The sequence below is a fragment of the Melospiza georgiana genome, chromosome 1, assembly GCF_028018845.1.
Source record: "Melospiza georgiana isolate bMelGeo1 chromosome 1, bMelGeo1.pri, whole genome shotgun sequence".
NCBI lineage: Eukaryota > Metazoa > Chordata > Aves > Passeriformes > Passerellidae > Melospiza > Melospiza georgiana.
Window position 1 is genome coordinate 135124957 of NC_080430.1, and position 27330 is coordinate 135152286.

Consider the following 27330-nt stretch of genomic DNA (forward strand, 5'->3'; position numbering starts at 1 on the left):
TTTAGATGACAGTCATATTTCTAAGAAAAGGTCAGCATGCTGGGATGCTTAATAATTCTCAGCTGTATGTGCAGGCTTGAGCAGTCAGAGACTGAGTTGTGGCATAGCTTTCCCTGCAGGTCCCTGGGAGGGAATTTGAAGTTTCTAAGTCAGAAGAGCAGTTCAGAGGAGGAGAAGGTCCCACACAGGCAATTTGCTGTAATTGCTGCAGGATGGACCAGGCACTGGTGGAACTCAGTGCAACCTAGTTGGCAGCTTTAAGTGTATGAAATCTTTTCTGTCTTTTCCCATACAAAGAAAAAGAGTAAAGCATCTGGTTGCTACTGCCAGTTCCTGCAATATGACTCCAAAAGAAAGCCTTCACCTCTGTTCTTGTTGAAAACTGGGCATGTGATAGCAAAATTATGTGCTAAAGATACAACCTGACTGGTGATTTTTATGACCTACATTTGACCTGCCAAGGTTGGTCTCATAGTACCTGATCAAGAAAGAGTTTGGGGCACAAAACACCATCAGCCTTAGAAATCCTCACAAAAAAAGCTGTTAAGCATTGATTTGAGCTTCAGAGTTATTTTGAAGCTGACTGACCACTGAAAGTTCAACATAATTAATACTAAAAAAGGCATCTTGCAAGTTAGTTACTACATTTTCTGATAGAAAAGTGGTTTGCCATAGCATTACTGCATTTCATGCATGATGAAGACAGCTGGAATAACACAACCAGCTGCCTCGTAGCATGTTGTCCCTTACATCAGAGCTTACTCATATTCAGAGTTTATCTCTGCAGGATAAAAAATGTTCAAAACCACAATTTTGCACCAAATGATTAATTAATTAATTCTTTATTACAGTTCTTAAAGTAATAATGATTGAAATCTTCGAAAAATAAACCATATCAGCCCTCATTTAATTTAATGTTTTGATTATTTCTCATAGACTCTCATATACATTAATCTGTTTTTGTACAACAGTTTCATTTTCTAGATTCAAATATGAAAAAAGGTCCTGTACAAAATTTTATACACCACGCAAGAAATCCTATTTTATTTTATAAATTGTATTATTATAGAAGGAATATGGCCAGCTTGTGAACTCCCAGGCCACGATCTCACCTTTACCCAGAAACATCTGCCTTCCATGCGAGTCGTTCAGGGAGCGCTTGGTTCTGATGGCACCGCGCGGGTGCCGGGGCCGCCTGGCAGCCTGACCGACGGACAGCAGGACACGGCACAAGGGGGACAAACATCAGTTTTATCTCAGTATGGTCTGAAAAATTAATCGGGGGGGCTATTTTCCCTCTTTGCCAGAGACTTCCAGATGGTGCCCGAGCGGCAGAAGGAAATTTAGTCCTTCCGTCCTGAGAGCTCAATGGCACCAGGGGACAGACATCCCCGCTGAGCAGCAGATTTGATAACGCGTCGATTTATCTCCTCACGTTTAGAGCTGTTGCCACCGCTGTCACCTCGGAGAGTTCCTCCTCCATCCGTCTGCATCCCCAGAGCCCTGGAAAAGGCGACTGCTCCCAGCTAAATCGACTATAGCACTTCCCTGGTAGTCATGTCAACATCCAAACACAGAGCTTAAAACAACCTTAACAAAACAAACAATTAAACAAACAAACAAAACTAGAAAAAAACCCACACATCTCAACAAATGCACTCTTTTTCGGGAAAAATTTATTTACGACCGAAGGTTGTTATGTTTGTCTAGACACCACCCCCGGCCTGCCCCGCTCATTACCCGTGCCGGGGGCCGGCCGTCCCTCCTCCCCGCCCCGCCGTCCCTCCTCCCCGCCCCGCTCTCATTCATTCCCAGCCCCTTCCTCTGCGCTCCTTCCCCTTCCCCGGCGCCGCCGGCCCGGCCGCCTCCCCGCCCCGCGCCCGGCAGCGGGCAGGGCCCTCCGCGCCGCAGCCATGGCCGCCGAGGGGGTGGACGAGCGCTCCCCGCTGCTCTCCGCGCCCGGCTCCGGCAATGTCACCCCGACCGCGCCGCCCTATCTGCCGGACAGCAGTCCCCGAGGTAAGGCGCTGTGCGGGGCGGGGGGCGGCCCTGGCTCTGTGACTGTGGCTGTGTGTGGCGGGGGACGCGGCGCCTCCGCCCGGGTGCGGCGGTGAGGGGCTCCCCCCGCCCTGGCCGCGGCAGCGGGGCCGGGCCGGGGGCGGCCGGCGGGGTAGCCCCCGCCCCGCCCTGGCCGGTGGGGAACAACAGGTAACGCCGCTCCGTGCCCGGCGCAGGCCCTGCTCCCCGCCGCGCTCCGGCCTGGGCGGCTCAGCAGGAAAAATAAAAGAAATTAAAATAATTGTTTGCAGGGGCAGAACAAGCCCGAACCGGTCTGCTTATTATAACTCGCTCGCATGCCGCAGCTTGCGTGGTAATTGTTGGACTTGGGTTTCCCCATTAATTAGGAGCAGGATTAAGTGGAAGATCCGGAGCTGAGCAGCTCGGCTGGGCACAGCGGCGGCGGGAGGGGCGCAGCGCGGGGCCGAGCGCGCAGGTCGCCATGGCCGGGCAGCACCGCGGCCTCAGCCCTGCCCAGGTGTGGGCAGCCCGTCCCCGGCCTGGCAATCCCATCGGAATAACGAGGGGACTCGGTGCAGTGTGGCAGCTGGAGTCCAAAACCGCCAGGATGCCCTTGCAAGCACGTTTCAAGGCCATAGCTGGTTATGGCTTTATTTTTAAAGCAAGTCCGATACTGCGGTTACAGATCTGTAGCCGTGGCATAATTATATGGTATTATCTCTCTTGCATAGACTTAGGAAAAATCGTCTTGTTCATCAATACTGACTATTTAATTAGTAGGTGGAAAAAATCACTTAGAAAATGTGAATCAGGATGTTATCAAAATACATTAGTAGGCTTTTTTTTCAGTTAAACGTTTTGGAGCAGAAATTGAGGTGTGGAGAAAGCTGAAGGAATAAAGATGGAATAAGATTAGAGTAGCTTTGCTAGCAGTACCCTTTTAAATGTAAGACTACAATTCTCATCTCAGTAGGTCCAGTGTGTTGGCCCTTTCTTAATGATTTTTATTAACTGTATAGATTCATGATATGCATGCAACTAGAATGAGTGAGCATCTGTCTGTTTTGAATTCTATTTAATCTTGTGGAAAGGTAGTCCTCTTGTCTTGATACAGAAATGTATTTCAGTTAGGGCTGTAGCTGGTGTTGAGTGTTTACTTTGATTTGAAGTGGACAAAGGAGTATTGGCTTAAAAAACAGCAGAGGTTGGATGCTTTGGCTTTTTAGTTGGGGTTTATTTGCCATCAATTTTTTAGTGTTGGCAGAATCCCCCGAGTAAACAAACAAACAAAAAAATCCATTTATCTACCTTAGTTTACATTCTGGGGTTTGATATTTTTATTCTTAGTGTTCCTTATCCTGTAACCATTTTTGCATACATTTCAATCTGTTTTTTGGGTTTTTCTCTTTTTTTTTTAAGTCTTTATAAATTTAAAAAGTAATGAAAATGCATTAGATTAGTGACTCTTGTTTGACCCCAGGGTAAAACTCATGACCTGGAAATGAGCTGGATTTGAAATACTCGTTTCAGTTGGTAGCCGTGTCCTCCTGTGCCTTCAGTGGCATCTGTTACTTGAGATATCTGGCTGGGCACCTGTGGTGGGATGTGGTGCTTGAGATAAGTGGTTTCTTCCCAAAAATGAGGAGGAACCAACACAGAGCTTTCTTGAATGTCGCATATCTCTTGTTTGATCAGTCCATGAGCAGCTAGGCAGCACTTGAGAGCTGCTCTGCAGAGCTCTCAGACAGCTGTGGAACAGAATTGTGCAGGGCTGTGGCTCAGGCCCGTGGCTCTACTTCCCGTCTCTGTCGGCTTTCCTTAGTGAAAGGATCCCTGCAAGCTGAGCTGCCTTTCCAGCTGACTGGCAGGCTTCATCTCTCTCCCTAGCACAAGGCTAGGCTTAGGGGGAAGAATCATTCCTGTGGAAGAATTGGCTTTGCTTCCAAAGCAAACTCCTTCTGCTGAGCTTCCTTGATTAGCATCATCTGGATAGTGTGGGGTGGCAGAGGAAGGAGGAAGAAGCCCTTTGTATCAAAACTACCACCTGAATGTACATTAATAGGTTTATCCCTGTAATTATCTACTGTGCCAAATATATCATCCTCAACTTTAAATTAGAGATCATATTTTGAAGGTACCCTTCTCTTCCCTTGCTGAGCTGCAGCTGAGACCCAGCTGACCCTTCCCTGTGTAAAATGGTTGAATCCTGGTAATGGCTCAGTGTTCTTAATGATGCAAGCAAGAAAAAGCTTTTCAGTGTGGATGCAGGCCACAGTATTTAAGAAATTTTTCACAACATTGACGAAGGGTGAAACTATCAGTTCTTTTCCCTGGAGTAGGATGGTTAGTCAGTGGTTTTTTGTTTAGGGTTTTTGAGCCCTGTCCAGGATTTCTTAGTTTTTAACAACGTATCTCTGACATCAATCATTAAACTTTTTCCCTTACCCACCCCCTCACAGGTCATGATAAAGAACTATTTTATTTTTTTAAAATCAAATAAAATTAATTTATGTTTGACCCTGGTAGGCTTCTAGTGGTTCTCTGTTGTTTCCACCCTTCAGCTACCAGGGGAGGAAAGTACACAAGGTCCACAAGGAGTTTCTCAGGTTGCAAATGGGATATCTTCCATTGCATTGCTGTTCTGTAGGGTGAAGAGGGAGTCAGAGGTACTGCGTGGTAGGACACTTTGCTAATCTTCCTGAACTAATTACTGTTGGACTTTTTTTTGTTTGATTTGTTTTTTGGGGGATTTTTTGTTTGGTTTTTTTTTTTTTGTGTGTGTGTGTTTTTTGTTTGTGTTCTTTTTTTTTTTAAGAGAAATAGATAATATAGCTGTAAACTGGTGTGTTAGCAGCAGGGAATTCACTATCTAATTACATTCTCCTGGTGTGTATGTGAAGCTTGCCTACCTTCCAGTATGACAGACTGACAGACCTTTATAAACTGGTTTTAGATATTCTAGTTAGCCTGAAATTCAAGATGTCAAGGAAAAAAAAAGGTCATACTGAAGTAAGCTGATGTGCTTTCAAGCCTTTTTATTAAGGGGTAAGGAGCAGCTAACTGAGACAATGTCTTTATTTTCCTTTACACCATCCCCCACCCCCTTACCCCCCCCAGATATACCCCCCCAGATATACTCTTTATATTTAACTTTTTTGGTGGCTTCTGCTGGCTTGTTTTTTGGACCTTTCAAAATGCACATTTTCTTTGAGCATGAAGGTTGCAGTGCCAAGATAGCTCATGCTTTCTGCTCCATAGCAAATGTTATTTGCTGCAGCAGGGCTCTGAAAAGCAGCCATTATTCACTTGCTATCTGATATTTGCTGAGGCAGCAGGACAGGAGCAGCGAGGCTGCTTACCTGGAAGCCAGGCAGCTCCAGTCTGAGGCTGAAGAAGTGGCTGGTGCTCTGTGTAGGGGCTCACACACCTCAGTTTACCAGATTCATAAGAGTTATCACTTGGAAATGGGTATAGAAAATTATAAATGTCTAGAAGGTATGGTTGTCAAATTTTCAAGTATTCCAGGATTGTGGAAAGCTGAAGTGTTGAAAGCTGAAATGTTGGTGGCTGTGTGTCTCTTCACTTTCTGGTACCCTTAAAGATCCTGCTTACCTTAGTACAGCCACCCTGTTCCCAGCTGACAGAATTGAGCTGCCACACTCAAAATGGAGAGGACAAAGTTAAGAACTTTTGTAAAACAACTGTTGCTTTTCAAAAAGGCAACCTTAAAGCTGGGAGTGAGCTGTAAAGGTGTCTTGACAGAGAGTCTGGTGTTTAGTCTTTGGAACATGCCCTTTGTTTTCTGGCTGCCTGTTCCCCTAGCCAGAAAGTGTCAGCTGCTCACTGCAGGAGCAGTTAAGCAGTCTGCTGACTGCCAGAACCCACTGGAGCAGCCTTGACTTAGCCACGATGGTTACTCTAACCTGATTTCTGGAGTGCTCTGGTAGGCTTGAGCTTGTCTCTACTTGCCAAAGTGTGTGGGTTGGGGTTTTGTCTTGTGTGTGTTTGTTTTTTAATGTCTTGTAATGTCTCATGTCCTGAGTGTGGCAGCCTTGCTTAAAATAGGGTATCACAGCATTGCAAAATATTGATATTTAATATTTATTTTTCTCTATGCTGCATTTTTTCAGAATGTATTTCCTCACAAACAGAAGAAATAACAGTACTGTTACCTGATATTTCTTAAGGATGTTGTTTTCTGTAACCAGTGTATCAGAGCTGAATGTGTGAAGTTCACTTCCTCAAGAAATACAACATCAGTTAGTGTCATGAATTCAGAGTTGTATTGCTGCATATAAGTTAATTTTGTTCTCATCTGAAATAATTCACATATATTGGATGTGATTCTGAGACTCTAAAGGTATCCATCTTTTTCCTGCTGCCTCTGCGAGTTAAAATCAAGCATAGGTCTGGGTCATATATAGACCAAGTAGCAAAGAGAGATAGCAACATGGCTGTTCAGCATGCACTTCAAAGATGTGTGGTGACTTTTGGATCTGAAGGGCAGACAGGGTTTCTTATATCCCTCCAGCTTATGGCATTCACTCCAAGACAGCAAAGGAGTGATGAGTGCATTCTCACAGGCTTAAATTTAATACTCAGGCTTGTCAGCTTTGATAGCAGCCTGTGATTTCACTCACCACCCTCCAGCAGATACTGCTCTGTTCAATGCTGTTGGTAAATGGGAAGTAGGCTGATCTCTCATTGCTTCTCTGAAGATTTGGTTAGCTGCTTGGATGTAATTTTTGAAAAACTTATTGAAGCCCAAGGCTGCAGAGCATTTTGAACTACTAGCATTCAAGAAAGCTAAATATGAACTACTGAATATGCCTGGTCTGAATTTGCTTACCTGAAAAGCCCTGAACTTCTTGACGAAATAAAAGTCAGTGCTAATATATGCCAAAGAGTGGTGATGATAAGCTTGTGAGAGATCACTGTGTTGAATTATTTTCATTCCATGGATTCTTAAGCCTCAGATAATCTTCAGTGTTTCCTCCCTGTTTTGTTGTGGGCTCAAGACTGACAAAGCTGGAGTTTGAGGTCTGCTCTTCCCAGGAGGCCTGAGGCCATTAAAGCCTTCCCAGTGTCAGCCTCTCCAGAGTGACTGAAGACCTTCCTGTGCATTGGTACTTTGGCTCCTGCACAAGAAAAGTATCTGGAACCCTTAAAAGCAGAAACTCTGAGACTTCAGGGTTTTTTCTTCAAGAAAGCGTATATTTGCTGTTGTACTCAAAAAAGAAGCATTAAATGCCACTTCCTATCCTAAGACCTGTTTTCTTCACAGGACTTTTTTGTGTTTTTACCTGTATTATCTTTTAATATGTGATAAACACTTGTCTGTATTTCAGTCTTTTTAGATCTTTGTGGACGCTGTTTTTGACTCTTCCTACCTGTGTTTTATTTTCTGGGTCTTTTTCTTCAGAAGCCAGTCTCTACTAATCTGTAGTAGGTTTGGGGTTTTTAAGTGTTTTTTTCTCCATGTGTTTTCTATGGACTACAAAAAGTTGATTTGAAATAAATTTTCATAGATAAGTTCTGTTGGATCCAGATTTCTGGGGTGATTTACTGTGTGTTTGTTTTGCTGGTTTGCTTTACCTACAAGTAAGCATGTTTGTGTACACAGAAGTTGTGGAGAAGGGGAAAACAAACTTAGTTTTGTTCTGTGTTTATACTAAACACTGAGTTTGAGGTGTAAGGGTTTTTTTCTTCTTTGAGCCTGTGCCTGCTGGAAATGGTACTTGCTGGAAGCGTTTTAGGATGCTCTGTTTTTTCAGCTGAGATTTCCTTGTCTCTTGCAGCAGAGCTTCCCCCTCCATACACTGCCATCGCCAGCCCAGATGCCAGTGGAGTTCCTGTGATAAACTGCCGTGTGTGCCAGTCACTAATCAATTTGGATGGCAAGCTGCACCAACACGTGGTTAAATGCACAGTCTGCAATGAAGCCACGGTAAAATGGATTTTTGGTGTTTTTTGGGGGGCACTGGGGGTAGCACTCATGTCCTCACCTGGACAGGTGGGTCCCTTCCTGCCACCCCTGAGGAAGAGGGCGAGCCAGCCCAGCTTGTCCAAACACATTTTTTTCTTCTCCTCTTAATTCAAGTCTTCACTATTTGGCCTCTTGCTTTTATTTTTCCTCCTGCTTTTATGTTTTTTCCTCCTGCCAGTTTTAGTTTTGGGATGTCATACTGCAGTGCTTCACAGCTTCTGCAAGCATTTGTGTGAAAAACACTGGATTAGATTTATTACATGGATTTATTATATATATGTTATATAAAAAGAACATTAAAGTATGTCCTGAAAACAGAAAGCCTTAAAACTGCAGGATATTTTTTCCACTTAGAAGAGAGAGTAGAGAACCTGCTGCTGATAGTCACTTTCCTGTCCAATATATAATGTTTCAAGCCAAACAAAGTATTGTGCACCTTTTGATTTGCTGCATGAAAGGGACATTGAAACTTGACTCCCAGGTTGGAGAAAGATAATTTCTGTACAGTTTAAAATAAGATTACAGTTCGGTGATGTCTTCATAGTCTCTTAGTGACCAAGAAACAGACTGTGGTCCTTTCACTGTTGAATAAAGCCATTGTACCAGGCAAGAAGGGTTGCTTGATGTTTTGACTGGTTTTGAGTCATTGCTTTTTATTAATGCATCACTATTTAAACTCACATAAAATAATAATAACTGCACTGAAGCCTTGAGTTGACATTGCTAAAGTATGAGTGTTTTTTTCCATGAGTGAGCAGAATTTGCTTGTTCTAGTGAGGAAATTTTCATTTCTTAAGAAAGAAAAAATTTCTAATTTTGTGTTGACTCTGAAGTTTCTTCTGTAAGAGGAAGTGCATTTCTGTTAACAAGAACTTTTCACTGGAGTTGTTCTCCTTTGTGTTCCTGTTATGTGGAAAAAAGTGAATTGCTGTGACTTCTGATGTGTGTTCTCTGGTGGTTGTGGTTTTTTTTTAGCCGATCAAAAACCCTCCTTCAGGGAAGAAGTATGTTAGATGTCAATGTAACTGTCTCCTTATCTGTAAGGATACATCTCGGAAAATAGGCTGCCCAAGACCAAACTGGTAAGAATAAAACACTTCCAGTGCCTTGAGATGGTTTTCTTTAAAGCAACTGTTGTCTTTGTGTTGAGTATTTAAAACTAAAAGAGGTTCAAAGCCTTGGTCTCTTTACATGGGCACTTACAGGACTAAAATAAAACACTGCTAAATCAGTTTGGTCAAGTTTTGTAAACAAGTAATACTGGTTACCTAGTTGTCCTGTAAATGTGTAAATGGATACTTCGGAACAAGAAAATAAAAGATGGATTTCTTTTTAGAGAAGATTTATCCCTAAGGAAAAAAAAAATCTGAGGGAGATATTCAAGAGGCAGTAAAATGCTCAATAAATACCCCAGTTCAAAACTTTGCTCACAGCAAAATCTCTTCATACTGACAAGGCATGAGAAGACACATCTTTCTTTGCTCATAAAAATCATAAATTTCTTCTCAGCATTTAAATGGTGTCAGCTGTAGGTTGGTGGTGTTTTCCATATGAGGATGGGCTCTGATTTTGATTTGTGGCTCTAGGACTTAACACTTTCACTGCAGACACAGGTACTGCTAGTGTCCATGTTGTATATGTGTTTTTTTTAAATAAAGAAGAAAAAAAGTTTCTTCCTTTTCTTTAAGTCTCAGATGTGTGTGTCCCGTTATATAACTACTTTGTAAGTCAAAAATAATGTAAAGAGAAATAGAAGAAAATCCACTTCTCATTTCTGGGACTTAATATTCATAATTTCTTGGAGACTTAGTTATTGTAACCACACAGAATACTCACTTTGCTAAGCTCAGAGTAGGGATTGGGAGTGAGATGGGAGATGGAGTAGTAGCTTGACTTCAGTTTCCTTAGTTATGCTGAGTTTTCATTCTCCTCTCAGCTCTCAACTTAAATGTACACACTTGCTGTAAAAGAAGCAATTGTGATTGCCATAGTGATTGCTCTTACTGTTGGGCTTAAGGTGTTAAAGATTCCACCGAGGTAGGAGGAGTTTGATTGGAAGTGGTGCAGCTCTAACAGGAGAAAGGGAGAGGAAGGCTGAGTCTGCAGATGTGTGGAGGGGAGTTCTACCCCACCAAGTGCCCAAGTTAGTCACCAGTCTATTGGCTGTTCTGGTTTTCAAACATAGTTTGGGACTTGTGGGAATTGACTCCTTTTACTAACGCTTGGTTGGGTAGGACTTCAGAACATTCCCAACATTTTCTCAGAGTGAAAAATGTTCATGGGATAGTTTAGTTATAATATATCACATGGTTGGTAACTAAACTAAATTAGAAATTCCTTAATTTTATTAAAATAATCTCAAAAGCATACATGTAAGCAGTAAGATAGCTTATGTATTTGTCTTGCTAGAAACTGAGCAAAATGGGTATAGTGTACTTTGAAGTAGGGAGCTGGGAGTGTGACCTAAATGGAAGACTCCAGATTGAAGGAAAGGCATTCAGAATAAAATTTTGGTTGTAGATGGAAGAGATGCAATGCAAATTAAATATTGCTATAATTTTCCCCTTCACTTTTTTCATTCTAAGAAATCTCCTCCTCATTCTGAGTTGGTTAATTTGGATTCTGTCATTTTGGACTGACAAATTGTGTAACTAAACTGGAAACACGTTCAACATAAAAGTAAATAATTAGTTTAAAGTAAATTGATTTCATTTAGTCAACCTAGGGTGGTTTTCATTTTTAGTTTACTCAATGTGAATGGAATTTTTACTGTACAAATATGGATATGCTTCTTATATTGACATGGTTGTCAGTAGTGTGGGAAGGAGAGCTAGATTATGGAAGATCCATACTCTTTCTACATGTTTCACGTGGGTATGTACATTTCAATTCTCAGGCTTGCTCAGCCTGGGTATTAAGTTTTCATTTTTCTGAGGAACACCTCTGTCATATGCTTGCAAGTCTGATACAGGGTTTAGGCTTGTATGGCTGATCTTACAGGGAAAGAGAATATTTTTAAAACTGAAAATACTTCAGAGAGTGACCAAAACTGGGTGCATCAGCTGTTTAACAAGTAGATTATAGTTTAAATGTGTAAAAACATTTGGTAGTGACTGAGTTAATTGCTTGAACACATCATCCTTCTCTTTTGCTAGCTTAATTACATGTGTATCCAATGTTCTTAACGCAGTAGGCGCATCATTACTCTTGGTCCAGTGATGCTGATTCCAGAGGAGCAGCCAGCTCAACCTGCCTTGCCAGTTCAACCAGATGGAACTAGAGTGGTGTGTGGGCACTGTGGAAATACATTCCTTGTAAGTAAAGCATCACATTCTCCTTCTTGCCTCACCATGCTATCCCTCAAGCTGTTTGTTGTAAGCAGTTTTTAGAGCATATTGCCTCACTCTCTGCCATCATTGAGGAACTAAAACTTCTTTACTCATTAATATAGTGTATGGTCTGGTTTTGGTTATTTATATGTGTTTCAAGAAAACTTTTAACGGTCTTTCTGTACGTGGATAGATAAAGCCCATGTCTTATTGTTTCATGATGTGAGAGTGGGCAGTGCTGGAAGAGGAAATTGGTTTTCCAGGTTCTGTTGGGGCTTGCAGTGGTGGCTGTGTTCTGCAGAGGCCAAGGGAGCAGTTCTGTCATTGCTGTATGAGCCCTGGAAAGCTGTTGGTTATGGCACTTGCCACTGGCATATCTGTAAGTTGTTGGAGAACTGGAGGTTTTGGTTTATATGTGAGTGCCAGTTGAACTCTCTGTAGCCTTCTAAATGGACGGTGTTGCTACATTTGAATTTTGATTGCCATACACAAGCAAGCTAGCTTTGGCTTCATCATCCAGCAGTGACTGAATCTCTTTCAGGTTTGGGGGTTGTAGGAAATGGCTAGATTAGGGGTACGGTTAAAGAAAACAGTCACGAGAGAGGTGGTGCATTCCTGAAACAAAGGATTGTAAGATACATAAAGATCAGAGGATACTCAAGTGCATTTCCTTGTGCAAGGAAAAAGGCAGCTTAGGGGATGCCACTCCATGTCAGCTTGTACCAGCAGAGAGAGAAGGGCTGGCTTTTGTGGCAGGCTCTATAATGGCTTATGCCTTTGAGTCTTCACTTCAGGTTTATGGATCAGTGAGGTGCTTTTGTGGCTTAACACCACCCAGCCCCCTGCCCTGGTGGTGGGGAGAACTGGGGAAGAGGTAAAACTTGAGGGTTGAGGTAAAAACAATTTAATGATTGAAATGGAAAAGAATACTAATAATGATAGAAATAACAATAATAATAGTAATGAAAAGAGAGAGAGAAATAAAACCCAAGAGAAATAAGTGATGCTTAATACAATTCCTCACCACTTGCTGACACAGCCAGTGCCCCAGCAGTGATCAGCATCTCCCAGCCAGCTTCCCCCAGTTTGTGCCCCAAACATGATGTTCTGTGCTATGTAATATGCCTTTGGCCAGCTCAGCTCAGCTGTCTTGGTTGTGCTCTCTCTCAGCTTCTTGTGCTCCTCTTTGCTGACAGAGCATGGGAAACTGAGAAGTCCTTGACTTAGGGTAAGCACTACTTAGCAACAACTAAAATCTTAGCTTGTTACCAGCATTGTTACTGAATCCAAAAGAGAGCACTGTACCAGATATTAAGAAGTAAATTAATAGTCCCAGCTGAATCCAGGACAGGTGTGCTGTAATGTTTTAACTATTATAGTAAGTGATGAGTGCAGGGAGCTGGAGATGGCCCTTATGCTTCTTTCTTCTTTTTTTTTTTTTTTTTTTTTTTTCTGAAAAGAAATAGGAATATGATGAGGAATTTACAAGTAATCTGCTAACTGGGAAGCAATTGGAGAGATGCTGGAGAAATATTCTGTCTACTAATTCAGCCTATGTACTAAAAATACATAATTTCTTATAACCCTTGCTAAAGAACAGTAGTGTGAAACTGAAGATAGCTGAAGTGGGTTTTCTGTTTGCCTTTTTTTTTCAGCCTATATTTAGGGACTTTCACAGGCATAGGAATTTTACCTGTCTTGATCTCCTGTTTACTTTATACAAGTACATTCCAGATTAACTTTGCAGTTTGCACTGTGAACTATTCAGGTGAACATAAGGGGAAAAAAACAAATCCATTAAGTCTGGTTTTGCCCATAACTACTGGATTATGCCTTAAAAGGTTAAGTTTTCTAGTTTGAGATTTGTGCATGCGAGTTCCTATCATCTGGCTGCTTTTGGGAACTGCAACACTTTGAACTTCAGTCCTGTCTGCCAGCATAAGACCAGTTTGTCACTTCATGATATGTTGAAAAGACACTCTCTGAACCATTAGAAATTGGAAGCTTGCTATTTTTTTATGCTGAGTTATCAAGAAATAAGCCCTTTTTTGCCTCATGTTACACAGCATTCCCATCAGTCTTTTGCTTCCATTTTTTTCTGTAATTAAGTTTGAGATTCTGAAAATAAAATTTCTAGTTTAGAAAAATCAGGAAATTGTTTGGATTTCAGAATGAGCAGAGAAGCAACAAAAAAGTATTTTAGCCAGCCTGGAAGCTCAGTTTCTGAGTTAATATTTCTGCCTTTTGATATCTCCATGTTGTGAAGATAATATGTAGTGCTAGAGGCATCTCTCAGCAACTCACTAGGCTATCCCTTTTACTTTACTTGACAGTTAAAAAATAAATAAAATAGACAAGCAAAGCTAGTCTATTTATTTATTTATCCCATCCCTGAGATGGAAAAGTCAAATTGTCATGTTCTGTGTTCTTTTAAGAGTATCAGCTTGTTCACCACGTTTCCAAAATTTTATTTTCCATTTGAAAACATGACTGTATTTTGCCTGCCTCTGCATGTGAAGGGGGTGTTTTTTACAAATTATGAAAACCACACTGCTTGCTGTGGTGTGCCTTAAAGTTTCTCTGTCTTGGCTGGAAGAATGTCTTAGTACTGAAGTGAAATTGTAGCCAAGCTATCGATACTTCACATCTTGTTAATCAGATTTTTTTTTTTCACGTGGTAAACTGATATAAGTTCTTTCTGTGTTAAGGTTTCTACTGTTTCTGGCAGGTTTGGACTTGACAAATGGAAAAAGGGATAAAATAGAAAAGGAGGGCAGGACGAGGGTTTAACTGTGTTGCTAAATGTCAGTTTGATCTGGTTTGGGCTGTTTTGGGAGCTTTTGTACTTGGGCTGTGCAGTTGCTGTTTCTGCCAGCAGTAAATCATTCCCTGCTCCTCGTCTGAGGGACCTCTGCCTGCAGTGCTCTGTGGCTGTCAGAGGCTGAGTTGCCTTTGGAAATGGGGGACAAGGGAGGGCTGTCCCTGTGCCCTCTCCCTCTCTGCCTTCTTCCTGCTACTGTCCTGGTTTTGGAGGGACCTCAGGGACAAGAAGCCAGGAGCAAGCTATGGAAGCCACAAGCTGCTGGCTAAGCACTCTGCTTTGTCAGCTGTGCTTTGTCAATTTTATTTTTTTAAAGTAATCAAATATGAAAATACTTGCTTCTGAAATAATTGAATAGAAAACCCATTAAACTTTTCAGAAAAATAAGATACATTTTAGTTTGTGAAAGTATTTTGCCTTCCCAAAGAACCAGAGGGGAATAAAGAAGCTTCTTTTGCAGCAGCAGCTGTATGTAGGACTGTGTATGTATTTATGTACCTATGTCGTTTTGTTTTGGGCCTTTTTTTTTTTCCACTATCTTGTGTTGAATGCACTGAGAACTATTATAGGCTTAGAAGGAAAATGTTTGACTGTTCTTCTAGTGATTCCTTTGATGGATGTCTGGTTTTGTCCACAGTTGACATATTGACGAGTTCTGTATTCCTCGTCTCTTCATCTGTGTTTCAGTAGTTCTAACAAGGGATTTGGGCTGTATATTGTATTGCTCCAATTAAAAAAACATCATTGTATTCTCAGCAGAGCTAAATTTCATGTAAGTGTAACTTCTTAACAACATGAATCAATATTAGGTACTTTAAAGCACTCTGGAGTATGAGTAAAAAATGCTAGCTTAAGCATGATTTAGAATGTACACAAACATAACCTTTCCCCACTGTGCTAATATGATTTGAGGTCTTGTACTTTGAAAGTCTTGTCACAATTTTGCTCTTTTTCTACAAATACTTCTGGTCTGTGTAAAAGTCATCATAGCAGCTACTGCTTCTGTTATTTCCAGGTAACTCTCAATGAAAACAGATTATTGCTGACTCCTTTTTCCATCAATAATTGGAGCCCAAATGCACTTGAGTTTGTAGCCATTAATAATTTGGGCTAATAATTAGAAGTTTTAAAACTCTGGAAAGATCATTAATGAGTAACCAAGGAAATGGAGTTGCCTACAGTGTGATATAGAATTGAAACTGGTCTATAGAAGTGAAGTTGAATTACTATTAGGTAAAATATAAATCCTGGAATTAGACTTCCCTTTATTTCTGGAATTGCAGGTAAAAAAGCTGAAATAACTGCTCTGGTGAGGCCTCTCTCCATCCCTGATACTGACAATTGCATTTTATCCCACTTTCGATGCGTAGAGTTCAGGGAAATTGAGTAGGTTTTTGAAAGGGACGCAGAAAAATACTTAACTTGCTCCTCTGCCAGGAATATGGAAGTAGAATTAATGCTCTTAAAAAACTTTGCTTGGGTGGGGATCATTACAGAAGTTTTATTAAGGACTAAAATAAAACTAAATCAGTTTGGTCAAGTTTTGTAAACTTGCTAAATCAGTTTGGTCAAGTATTGTAAACAAGTAATACCAGTTACATAGTTGTCCTGTAAATGTGTAAATGGGTACTTCAGAACAAGAAAAGAAAAGATAGATTTCTTTTTAGAGGAGATTTATCCCTAAGGAAAAAAAAAAAACAAAACTGAGGAAGATAGTCAAGAGGTAGGAAAATGCTCAATAAATACCCCAGTTCAAAACTTTGCTCACAGCAAAATCTCTTCATACTGACAAGGCATGAGAAAACACATCTTTCTTTGCTCATAAAAATCATAAATTTCTTCTCAGCATTTAAATGGTGTCAGCTGTAGGTTGGTGGTGTTTTCCATATGAGGATGGGCTCTGATTTTGATTTGTGGCTCTAGGAGTTACTTTCACTTCAGTAGGACAGCTTCAGATTTCTCATGGAGATAAGGAAGGGCCTCATGGAGGCACTGGGGATCTGCACTGTGGCTTCTTCTCCTGCTTTTAACTTGCAGTGTGACTTTTTGCATCACCCAGAAAACTTCCAACTACCGTCCACTTGAGAGAGGCAGGGGAAGAGAGAGAGCTGCAGTTACAAAATAACTGCTTACAGGGAGAAGAAAAAGAGCCTTATTCCCTTGATCAAGGCAAACATGTTTAAAATGTTTGCTTAATACTGTTATCACAGAATGAAATAGAACAGAACCTGCTGTTTTTAAGTGAGTATATAATGGTGTATCCCCTGGTTGAGTTAGTTCTAGGCATTGCTTTCACTAAGGCTGTTTCCCACATAGGTTTCAGTCTGAGCATGGAAGGTGGTGACATGTACAGTTTTACATATCATCTTTTTCAGTCATGTAAAGTAGTCAGAAGTGTTCTCTATTTCATTGATGTAAAACCTGATGTCTACTTTCTAAAATATTCTTTACCACATTTTTTTGTATAACCAAAAGTTAGCTTTCATAAATGATGCAAAGGTTGGGAAAAGATTGGAAAATAATTCTGGCTGTAATTGTGCCAAAGAAAACACACTTATTTTGATTCAGGGTATATTCATAGTCTTTAAGTAAGAGAAGAAAACCTATTAATATTGTGTTATAATGTTGCGCATACTACGCCTGTTGATGCAAGTACATTACGTCAAGCAAATTTTGTAATACTAAGGCAAGTCATGGGAAATGTTCACATGGAAATCCCAATCCAATGTTGCCACTGACAAAAGGGCATCCCATTTATAGAAGAAAACAAAAAACAAATCAAAGAGTCTGAGAAGCAAAATGTTTTCCTAGTGGCATTTAACATTAAGTGCAACAACCATTTTCCCAGGTCTGCTTTTCAACCTTTTTATTTTTTTCTCTTTACAGTGGATGGAACTGAGGTTTAACACACTAGCAAAATGCCCACACTGCAAAAAAATGTAAGTTCTCTGAAAGCAAGGTTATGTAAATTATTGTGAAGTAGCCAGTGTTTCTTCTGTAAGTCTTTGGAGTAAAATGTGTTGGCTGTGCTGATTATTTTGCTGTGCTCACCTGAACTTCAAGGCTAAAGCAGATATTGTGTGCATGTGAATTCTCCATTCTTTATGCAGAAATCAGTAGCTTTGGCATATCCACCTGCATTTATGAAAATGCTCTGATTGAATTGATAGAGGCAGAAATAAGCTGCTAACAATAGACAGGAATAGGTTGCTAAAATTAACTTTTTATGTCCTTGAAATTTTACCTCTTCATAGTAGTAATCAGATATCATCTTTAAAGGTAGAACTTGAATCACTTTATTGTAAGGGAAGGACAGGAAATAATCTTGTCTTAATTTGAGAGAAGGTTTACTGATACTATAAACTCAACGCCCAACTTGTGTTAAGCATCTTAATGCATTATCTTGGTTAACGTTTATGAATGACTTGGGTATAACTTGTGTGGAATAACGTGGGTACTCATTTGCTATTACTTAAAGGAGAACAAGAAAAATTAGAATACAAGAGCTGTAAGCTTTTTGGTTTGGGTTTTTTTTGGGCCTCTCTTTTTGAATGTTTGTTTGGCCCTTCTTATCTGAGCTCGGGAATTCTTAATTTGAATTGTTGCACTAGTAACATACTTTAATACTTTCAGCCACATGGTGTGAAATAAGATATAAATATTACTTCAGAGACCTTCATGTCCTGCTGATTTATTTAAATATTTGTCTTCCTTTGACAGGCTAGTGGGACTTCCAGTTAAAGGAACAAACATATTTTCCACTGGGAATGGAGAACCTCAGCTGTGTTACATGTTGTAGAAAAACTAGCAGGTCCCTTAGGAAGGAGAAAGTGTAGGATAAATGCACTGTAGGTGTGGGCATGGCCTGGCCTTCAACACTGACTGAAGTCTTATTTTGGAGTATTTGATAGAGAAGTCAGTCTAGTGCTGTGTTTAACCTCAGGGGTGTAGCTAATCCAGTGTGGAGTTGTGGACGTGTTCTAATTTGCTTAGATTAAATAAACTCAGTCTTGATGAGATGCTGCTTTGCAGGGGTGTGTGTACTGACACATTAAGTCTGTTCAGTCCTTGAGCAGGCATTGGAGTTTTGCTGTTTGGTTTGTTTTAAAACTAATTGCAATTATGTTTTATGTCACCCTTGTTAGCTGACCTTGGCTTTTTTCTTGACTCTCCTTAGGTCAGTGTTATTTGTTGTTTAACCTTAAAGACAGAAAACAACCAAACAAAAAACCCAACCCTAACAATAACAGCAGCAATATAAACTATGCTCCAAACAACAGTCAGAAGTCACAGCATGTGATCTTTTGGTCTGTCCTCTGTTGATTAATGTTGCTTCTGTTTTAAATTCCAGCCAAACTCAAAGTTTTTTGAGTGTTCTCCTCCATAAAGTGCAAAGCATGCCATACATATGTAGGAAAGTGGGAGCCTCTCTGCAGTGCAATTTGTGATAATTACAGCTTGCATGGCAACTGTATTGCAGAATGCAAAACAAATTTTAACAAGTGGGCACATCTGTCCTTGGGCTGAGGATGCAAACTGTGGAATATTGTAATTTAGCTTTGAATGAGTTGCTCGGTGTTTTCCCGCATTTGGGATGTGATGGTTGGGAGTTGTGCATTTCCAGCAGCATAAACATTTCTGATACATGGATTTAGGGCACAGCATAGGTGAGACACAGCTTTGAGTCATGATGATGGAATAAATAACTGCAGTGACCTGCTTTCTATCAGGTCTTTGTCAAAGGTCAGCATAGCCAAGGAGTTAAAAGGGAATGTAGGGTTTCATCTTATTAATGCAAAACTTCTTTCATTAGTAGCTGAGTAGTCAGATGTAGAACTGTTCATTCCTTCTGTTGATTAAGTTGATAATTGTCACTGAGAAAAGGATAGTGTAGACTAAGGCAAAAGGAATCTTGAATCACTGCAACAGTAAGTTTTCCAAGGAGACATCAGCTGACACTTTTTAGATTAATAATTTTGTTTCAAATGCTTTTAGAAGTGCAGTGAATCTCTGCAGGTAGTTTGTTTGTGACCTTCCATTTGGTTGATGGATATTAGAACTTTATATTACGAATGTCTTCTAAAACTGCAAGGGAAGATCAGTAGTTATTACTTGAAAAAGTTAAAAATGAAACAGTGTTCAGGGAGAAATAAAGCCATCATGCATCATAGTACCTAAACAAAGGAACCTCTCATATCTGAGTGTAGAGGCAAATAGGATCTTCTTGTCTGTTTTTAATCCCATCTATGTCCTACCATTGTGATACGACTTTGTTTTGTGATGCACTTGTTTTGTCTTGAAAAATAACTTGGGAAATGTAGGAAATTAATTGTGCTGTAGAGAATAAAATCTTATTTGGTAAATGACCAAATCTCTTTGGAAGTGGACTGTAAACCTATCATGTTAGTCTAGGTGAAGTGTTTGCAGAAGGCTTACTGATGTGTAGTGGCTGCCTGACACAGGCCCTTACTTGCATAGGGAAAATAAATGTAGCTAATGAGGAAATGATCATTATACAGTTGTATTTTATAGTGACACCTGGGAGTGGGGGAGAAATGGTTTCTTTTTGCTGATTTAGTGTTCTTCTGCATTTTTAAATACCAGATGTTTATCAGCTTGTTTTCCAAAAGTGAGAGATTCAGGGAAGGCTTCTGGTATTTTTCTTGTTTAATGATGAAGAAGCAGGAGCTGGTTTTTTGTTTGCTGTTCTCTTTCTCAAGATGTATGTTAAATCATCTAGAAAATTCAGTTCGTTAATTCAGTTACTAGAAAGGGAATTGAGTGGTACAGGTTATTATTACAGAATGTCAAATCTATTTTTTTTCCTTTAGAATCTATCTCTTTTACTTTTTAAGGTCTGCCAAAACTATGAACCCTAATGAATTTATAGCGCCTTTGCCCCATAAGGACTTTGAGTAAAGAGAGAGATGTTGGAAGCCCATCACTGCTGTGAATGCTAATTTCAGCAGTGCTATTCACCTTCAAAATATTGGCATTTTAATTTTCTTCTTAAAAACATGTTTGAAATCCTGGTCATAATTCCTATTACTTGGAGCACAAGAGGCCCAACATTGCTTCCTGTGGTACTTCTTTTATAGCCTTTGTCCCATGTGGCAGTTTTCCCCTCTTCTAATTACTCCATGATGAGGTATTGGATTTGGCATCTTCTGTATCTGCTGCTGCTGCCCAGAGTTCTGGCAGGTGCCTTTGCTTCCTCAGCAGCAGCTCAGAAAGAAGGAACTGCTGCTTTCTAGAGAGTTCCCTCATATTCCCACAATGGAACTAATTGGGTGCTTCTGTGATAGGAAGAAAGTTCTTTTGATCCCATTTTAATATTGCCAGATGTGCTTGTCAGAGTTTTCACAGTTGGTAGGTTTTTGGGACAGTTTCAACTTTCTTTATTCTAAGTTAATTTGGGGGGTTTATGTGTAATTTGGGGTGGGTAGAGGAAGCCTCACTATCTAGAGGAGGCCAGTGGCTAACATCACTGTTGGGAGGTGACAAATGAATAATGATTTATTTGGACTCTTAGGTCTGTTACATGACTGTAGAAACTTTAATATCTTTATTTAATCATTGCTTTCTGTGGAAAGAGAAAAGCCGCTAAATTGAGACATTCTTTGCATTTCCATTTTGTTGTATTTGAGTTGATGGTTTCTCCCCCAGCCTTTCTTACTGGATAGGAGGAAACACATGAGAAATATGGATGGAAAATACACACAGCACCTGCAATATTATGATTACAAAAATAAGACTGTAAGTCAGCTCTGAAAGTGAAAGTCTCTTTTCCAGAATGAACTTTGACTCTGCATGCAATACACGGTACAATAAGTATCATGTATGTTTTAGCTGTGTTGAACATGACATTTTTACCAGCTTATCCTATGGTATCCAGCTCTATAATAGCATTAACTCTGAATACATAGCCACAAAATCCTGTAACGGAGGGAACCTAAGGTCAGTTTGGCAAGCTCAGTCTCTTCCCTAGTTCCCTTTTATAAAACTACAGTTTGGTTTTATTATTTTTAACTCATGTAACTTTCAATTGAACAGCATATCCCTTTTCTAGAATGGCTGTAGAGTGGCTTTTGGGGGAGTGTGTGGAGGTGTGTGTGTGAGAGGGTAAGATACCATTATTTGCCCAACTGGGAATTCTCTTACCCTAATCTAACCCCAGGCACCCTCCAGTGTCCTATTTCACTATGTGTTGTGAGGTTTTGCTAAGGAAGTAATTTCCCCATGGAAGCTAATGAGCAGTACTGTTTAGGGACTTTCTAGCTCTTCTGAAAATGGCTTGTGAGTAGCCACTTTATTCAAATCTTGCCCTGAAAGATGAAGCTCATTGTGTTAGCTTGAGGACTGTGGTGGTGTTTGTTTGTTTGTTTTTTCTCTTGGAGCATTTCAGAAATTCCTTGTAAAGAAATAACGTTGAAGTAAAGCTGCTTAAAGCAATCTATTTGAAGGCTTTCTAAGACAAATACTTAAAAAAATTTAGTCACATGCTAAGCATATGAGGCCTTGCTATGTGGTTAATTAACTGGAGCCAGAAATTTGGTCAGTCATATGATGCATGTACTGCTTCAATTGTTCAGCAGGGCTTTTTTCTGTTACGCATTTATCTTGAATAAATTGAGCTATCATGAGATGTGCAAAAGCATTACACATTTCCTAAGGTGTGTTGATCTCCCAGAATGGGATGAAGTACTTAACTAATGATAGCATGCTTCAAATCACCTCTAAGATAGATAATGCATGCTTTATAAAACCACTTCTGCCTCTCTAGTCCTTTTAACTGTGTTTCAGTTTAAATCACATTCCTATTTTCCTCATTACTAAGCTGTATGTGATTGCAAATGTGTGACTCAAGATGTATTTGCTAAACAACGCTGAGCTTCTAGAATAATTTTTCTAACTTGTAGTAGATAATGTTATGGTTTATTTGCATTTATAGTCTGTTAGAGTGAAGCACTGTCTTGATGCAGCAGGTAGAGACAGAGCTGTCTGTCCTGGAGTTCATAGTCTTGATGATGAGTGACAGAACTTCCAGGGGATTTATTTACCTTGGTTGTCAGAAGTTATTTGTGCAGCTCATATAAATTGTGATAGAACTCTGAAAGAAATTGCAAAGTAAGAAGAACTTGTCGTGTTCTTCAAGTTCACTTAATAGCTTAAAGAATTTCAGTATTTGGAGATGTTGAACATGGAAAAAAATTACATGTCTGTGACTAAAATGATTTGTATTTATCTTCAGAGCAGTTTAGTCACTGAATGGTATTGAGTATCCAAGAAATGGATACTGAAGGTTTTTATTCTATTAAAGACATGTAGGGGTGGTAGAAGTTATTTTCACTTACTTAGATGCGGTGAAGTATTGAAGCCATGTGCTGACGTACTAAAAGTCTGAAGGGTGTCTTGCATGGAAGCTGAAAAGCAAACTTGAGTTTTGCCATCCAAAGGCTATCCAAGGCAGTTACTGGGATGTACTGTGGGTGCAGAAGGTAGACACACTCAAACTCTGGGTGTGGCACCATTTCCTTTCTTGTAAGCACCTAGATTTTTAGGTACTAGATAATCACTGGCAGTTCTTTACAATACAAATGAGGACTCTGTCCTGTACTTTGTAGTATAACTGTAGACTTTGCTTGCAACTCTATAAACTGAAGATGGTGTATTGCCATTCTCTTTCCATTCCCCATTGAGACTGAACAGTTACTGTTGATGATAGGGGTGGCTTTTGTGATGGTTGTTATTTGGTTGGTTGGGTTTGGGATTTTTTGTTTGCTTTTAATTTACAATTCCATTTATTTTCTAACAGTTCTTCTGTTGGAAGTGCACTGCCACGGAGGCGCTGCTGTGCATATATCACAATTGGGATGATATGCATCTTCATTGGTGTTGGATTAACTGTGAGTGATGTCCCATGATAAATTTGCAGCTGTGTGCAGGGGTGTGTGTGTTCAAAGGAGTTCTCTTAGTTGACCAGCTCTTCTTTTCCCAGCATTTGAGTAAAACTTCTTAAATTAGTGTGGTTTTTGTCATCTCCATTCAAATTGTGAACTTAATCATCTGAGTAGGCCAAAAAAAGGAATTTTTTTCAAAAAAGGTATTCTGGCACTTTGATAGTCTCTTTTTTTCTGATGTTAAATTTGACTCTTTATCTCTAAAAACTTGAGTTTTATGAAAATGGCTCACTTCACTGTAGAAATACTGGAACATCTTGCTCTTGCTAGAGCTCTCAAAACTTCCATGTTTCCAGAAATACATATTGCTGTATAAGTTCCACTGCAGTAGAGGTGAATGGGATTCCAAGCACTAGAAATATGTATGAGTCTTTGTAATTTATAAAAGCTGTAAAGTGTAAAACCAGCTCATAAGCTATTTACAAATGAGAAGGCTCAGTCTGTTGTTATTCTGTGAAGTGGAACCAGTGGTATCTGGCTTACCAGTGTCTCATACAGGTTACTAGAGCCAACTTTATACCTGGGAATCCCAGAAAATTTCATGTGAGGAAATACCTCCAGTGAATTCATATGTGTAATTCTCATTATGCCTCTAACTTGTGTTTTAACTTGAATAATTAATTATGTGTGATCTTAAATGATTTATGAAGGATTTTCCAGGTTCCCTAATAGAAACAAAGCCAGAAATAAAAACAGTGAGAGACAAATTTCTTTTCCTTTTTTTCATGACCTTACTGAATTGGAAAATTATGTGAAAACATTTTTCTATCAAGTTTGTCTAGAGGCTTGTGTAGCCTCCATCCTTGGAGTTATTTGGGACCTAGCTGGGTTAAAACCATGAACAAGTTGGTGTGACCTTGGGGTTGACCCTACTTTGACTGGGGAGTTGGCACTAGAGGTCTCCTGATCTCCCTTTCACGCTCAATTATCCTATGGTTATGTAAAATCAAGCTAATAAAATACCTAATTTACCCTTATCAGAGTTGAAAGGTGCTGAAATGCTTCTCCTTAATATAACTTGCTCTTCTCTGAAGAACAGACAGTGCTGTATGTTTGACACTACTGTTTTCTCTTTTTAGGTTGGAACACAAGATTTCGCCAGGCGATTTCACGCAACATATGTTTCTTGGGCTGTTGCTTATCTCTTAGGTTTAATCTGCCTCATTCGAGCCTGCTACTGGGGGGCCATTAAAGTCAGCTATCCAGAACACAGTTTTGCATAGAGAAATTGTTAGGTTATAGGTGAACATCTAGTCGTTCTGGATATTACATTTTGGACACTTTTAAAACCTTTCCTGTAAGGATTCCATTCTGTTCAAAGTAGTTTAAAGACTGGGGGTCTCTAAGAACAAATGTTCATTGCACTACATAATATGCAAATAGTTTGTTTTGCTGCTAGATTCCCTAGCTCTGAATACTAAAGCTATGTTTACATGTTCATAACTCTGTCTTTATAGGCGTTGAATTGTATTTCGAACAGTATTAAGTTTTACATTTCCTTTGTTATGTTCAAATCCGTCTGCCATTTTTCTAGATTATCAGTAAGAATTCAAAAGCAAGAGTGTTTATAAGTGTTTCTACAGTAGCTTCACATTTGTACTTAACATTTTAACTAAAATTATATTCAAGTGGCTTGCTTTAAAACCTAAGCAATAAGCATTTTGCTTGAACTGCTTTACTGCATCTTTTGCCTGAGATCATAGTGACCTTATTCAGGAAATGAAACTTGTGAGTATTTAAGACTGACACTGTTGCTAGAGAGACATTTGTAAACACTGTATGCTTGGAGATTTTTCAGGTAGAGAGATGCTACTTTGGTAGTCCAATTAAATTTCCATTTATCCAGGGTTGGATTTCAGTTAGGATAAATGCTTTTTCCTCAAGGATCCTGGGACTGAGGTCTTGGTTTTTGGTTTGTTCTGGTTGGTTGGTTGTTTTTTTTTTTCCTTTTCTTTTTCTTTTTTTTTTTTTTTTTTTTTTTAACTGGCAAATCCTAAAAGCCATGCTCGGATTATGGAACTTAACTCTGGTTATTCGTACAAGTTCCTTTACAGGGTCTAAGGGAAGCATTTCATATGACTTGGTTTGTAATACTTCAGTGTCATGTAGATGACAATAAGACGGTGATGGGTTGCCTCTTACTTTCCTCTGATCACATCAGATTTTCCCTGCTTGGGAGAGTTATGACACTGGTCACTGCAAAGGGAGACACTGTAAATTCTCATTAACTGCTGTAATAAGGAAATTAGTAAGCTATTTCTTGGACCATTCCATCAAAGTACATCTAATCAATTTAGCACTGACTTGCCAAGAGAATACGGAAACAGAAAGTTTTTTCTAATGATGTATTCACAAAGGATTGAGGGACCAGTTCTTGCACTGCCCATCTTTATAATTTTAAACAAGTTTTTGCTAAATTCAGAAGGAATGTCCTGAGTGATTTAGACAACTAGTAATTTAGCTAATGGGGTCAGATGGGTAAATTAATATGGATGTTTCAGGGATACATGTAATTTAAATTATCTATGTTCCTGCTAAGTCAAAATGATACTCGGATAAGGATTTTGGAGCACAATAAATGTAAATGATCGAACTGTAAATGATCTGTCTTTGTATGACGCTAAATGTATAAAAGCAGTAGCTCAGGATTACAATGTACCTTTTACAAATAAACTAATAAAGAAATAAAGATTATTATTCAAACTTAAATGTATTTTGTTATTTATATGTGTATAAGAATGTGTAAGTGGACGAATTTGCTGATGTGATACAGGAACCACAAAGGTATGGCACACCAAAGGTGACCTCTGCATTTTTGCCAAATGGCAGCCTCAGGAATATAAGATAGCAATAATAAATTGCAATTATCTTGATGTTTTAGGAAGAATGAGGATGTAAATAATGGATGAAACCAGTGTTGTGATTCTCTTTTCTTGAGTCAATGGCTTATTGATGGACTAATATACTCCCTTCTTTTCCTAGTGCTTTTTACATCCCTTCCCTGTTGAGATTTGCTGTATTCACTTGCCTTTGAATCTCTGAATACTCTTTCCTGGTACTTGGTGTTTCAAAATACTGCCTGCACTCCACATTGTGACATAAAGTAGGTTAGGGCTGTACAGAAAATCATCCACTGCTTTTGTAACTTCAGTGAGGGTGGCATTGGGAGTGGGAGGGGGCTGGGTATGATGTTATTTTAATGAATCAAAGGAATTTGTACTTTTCTCCCCTGTGTTAAGCTATACTTTATTTCCTGTCTTGTGTTTCTTCTTTTTCTTCTCAACCTTTTTCAGCAGAAGGGATGGACAAAGCAACTTACTTCTGTCAGGATCAGGGTACTAGCACAATGTTTGCTGCTACTTCCTTTTGCAAAGTACAACATGATAGTTATTCCTATCAAGTGTCATTACATGTCAAGATAGAATGTACATAGAATTGTGATATTTTTACCAGCTAAGAAGTGTAATGGTAGAATCTGATGGGACTTTGAGGGACTCCAATGGATATGGCTGCTTGGGAAGCAGATTTGTTTGTAGACCGTTGTGATGTTCTGTGCTGAACTACACATCAATCCAAGAAACTTCTCTGAACTTTAGAAATAAAATTAACATCCTGTCCTGTGCAAACAGACCACTAGAATAACTTTCAGGTTTTATAATCACTCATTGTTTTTGTTCATTTTCAACAGTCTTTTCCTGAAGGCATTATTTTTGTGTTAGATATGGGAATGTCTTACTCAAATTCAGGATCAAGGATTTTTGTGTTAGGTATGGGAATGTCTTATTCAAATTCAGGATTAAGGACTTATGTCTTTGAGGTTTTAGTTCCCCCCCTTCCCTGTTCTCCTTCCACTCCTTTCCACCAGAGCGTTTATACAAACTGTGTGTCCTTGGCTAGGAAGCACTTCAGATCTTAAAATGTGTTTAATTTTTAAATGATAAACCTACTGATTAATAAGTCTTTGACTGATTTTATTTATACCCACCATACATGTTGATATGTTGTCTTACAGAAACACTACCAAGAGGGTAGTATTTCTGAAAATTAGGAGATCTGTGTCACAAGTAGCATGTTGAAAGCAGCTAAATCTTTCAGACTAGTCTGGTAAGAAATTCAGCATGAAGTGCTTAGAGAAGATGCTGGAGCAGCTGTGGAGTCATGAGTGGTTATTGCTGAGAAATGGTCTTTCAGTGTATGCCTTTATAAACAGAGGGA

The 27330-nt window shown here is 39.5% G+C and overlaps 1 protein-coding gene across 1 annotated transcript; it reads left to right on the forward strand.

Annotated features, from left to right (window-relative positions):
* The first annotated feature begins 1880 nt into the window (after positions 1-1880).
* Positions 1881-25818, forward strand: PIP4P2 (phosphatidylinositol-4,5-bisphosphate 4-phosphatase 2). The gene is made up of 7 exons (XM_058032582.1): positions 1881-2019; positions 7818-7966; positions 8981-9087; positions 11196-11319; positions 17042-17094; positions 22971-23061; positions 24195-25818. Exons 1-7 carry the CDS (start codon positions 1914-1916, stop codon positions 24336-24338), a joined length of 774 nt encoding a protein of 257 aa, XP_057888565.1. The 5' UTR covers positions 1881-1913; the 3' UTR covers positions 24339-25818.
* The last annotated feature ends 1512 nt before the right edge of the window (positions 25819-27330 follow it).

What these genes read in the sequence shown, in the direction of transcription:
- PIP4P2 (XM_058032582.1), top strand. Translation starts at nt 1,914, where the DNA reads ATGGCCGCCGAGGGGGTGGACGAGCGCTCCCCGCTGCTCTCCGCGCCC. An exon ending in CAGTCTGCAATGAAGCCACG is followed by an intron (nt 7,967 to 8,980) that starts GTAAAATGGATT and finishes GTTTTTTTTTAG; the next exon opens with CCGATCAAAAACCCTCCTTC. An exon ending in GGCTGCCCAAGACCAAACTG is followed by an intron (nt 9,088 to 11,195) that starts GTAAGAATAAAA and finishes TTCTTAACGCAG; the next exon opens with TAGGCGCATCATTACTCTTG.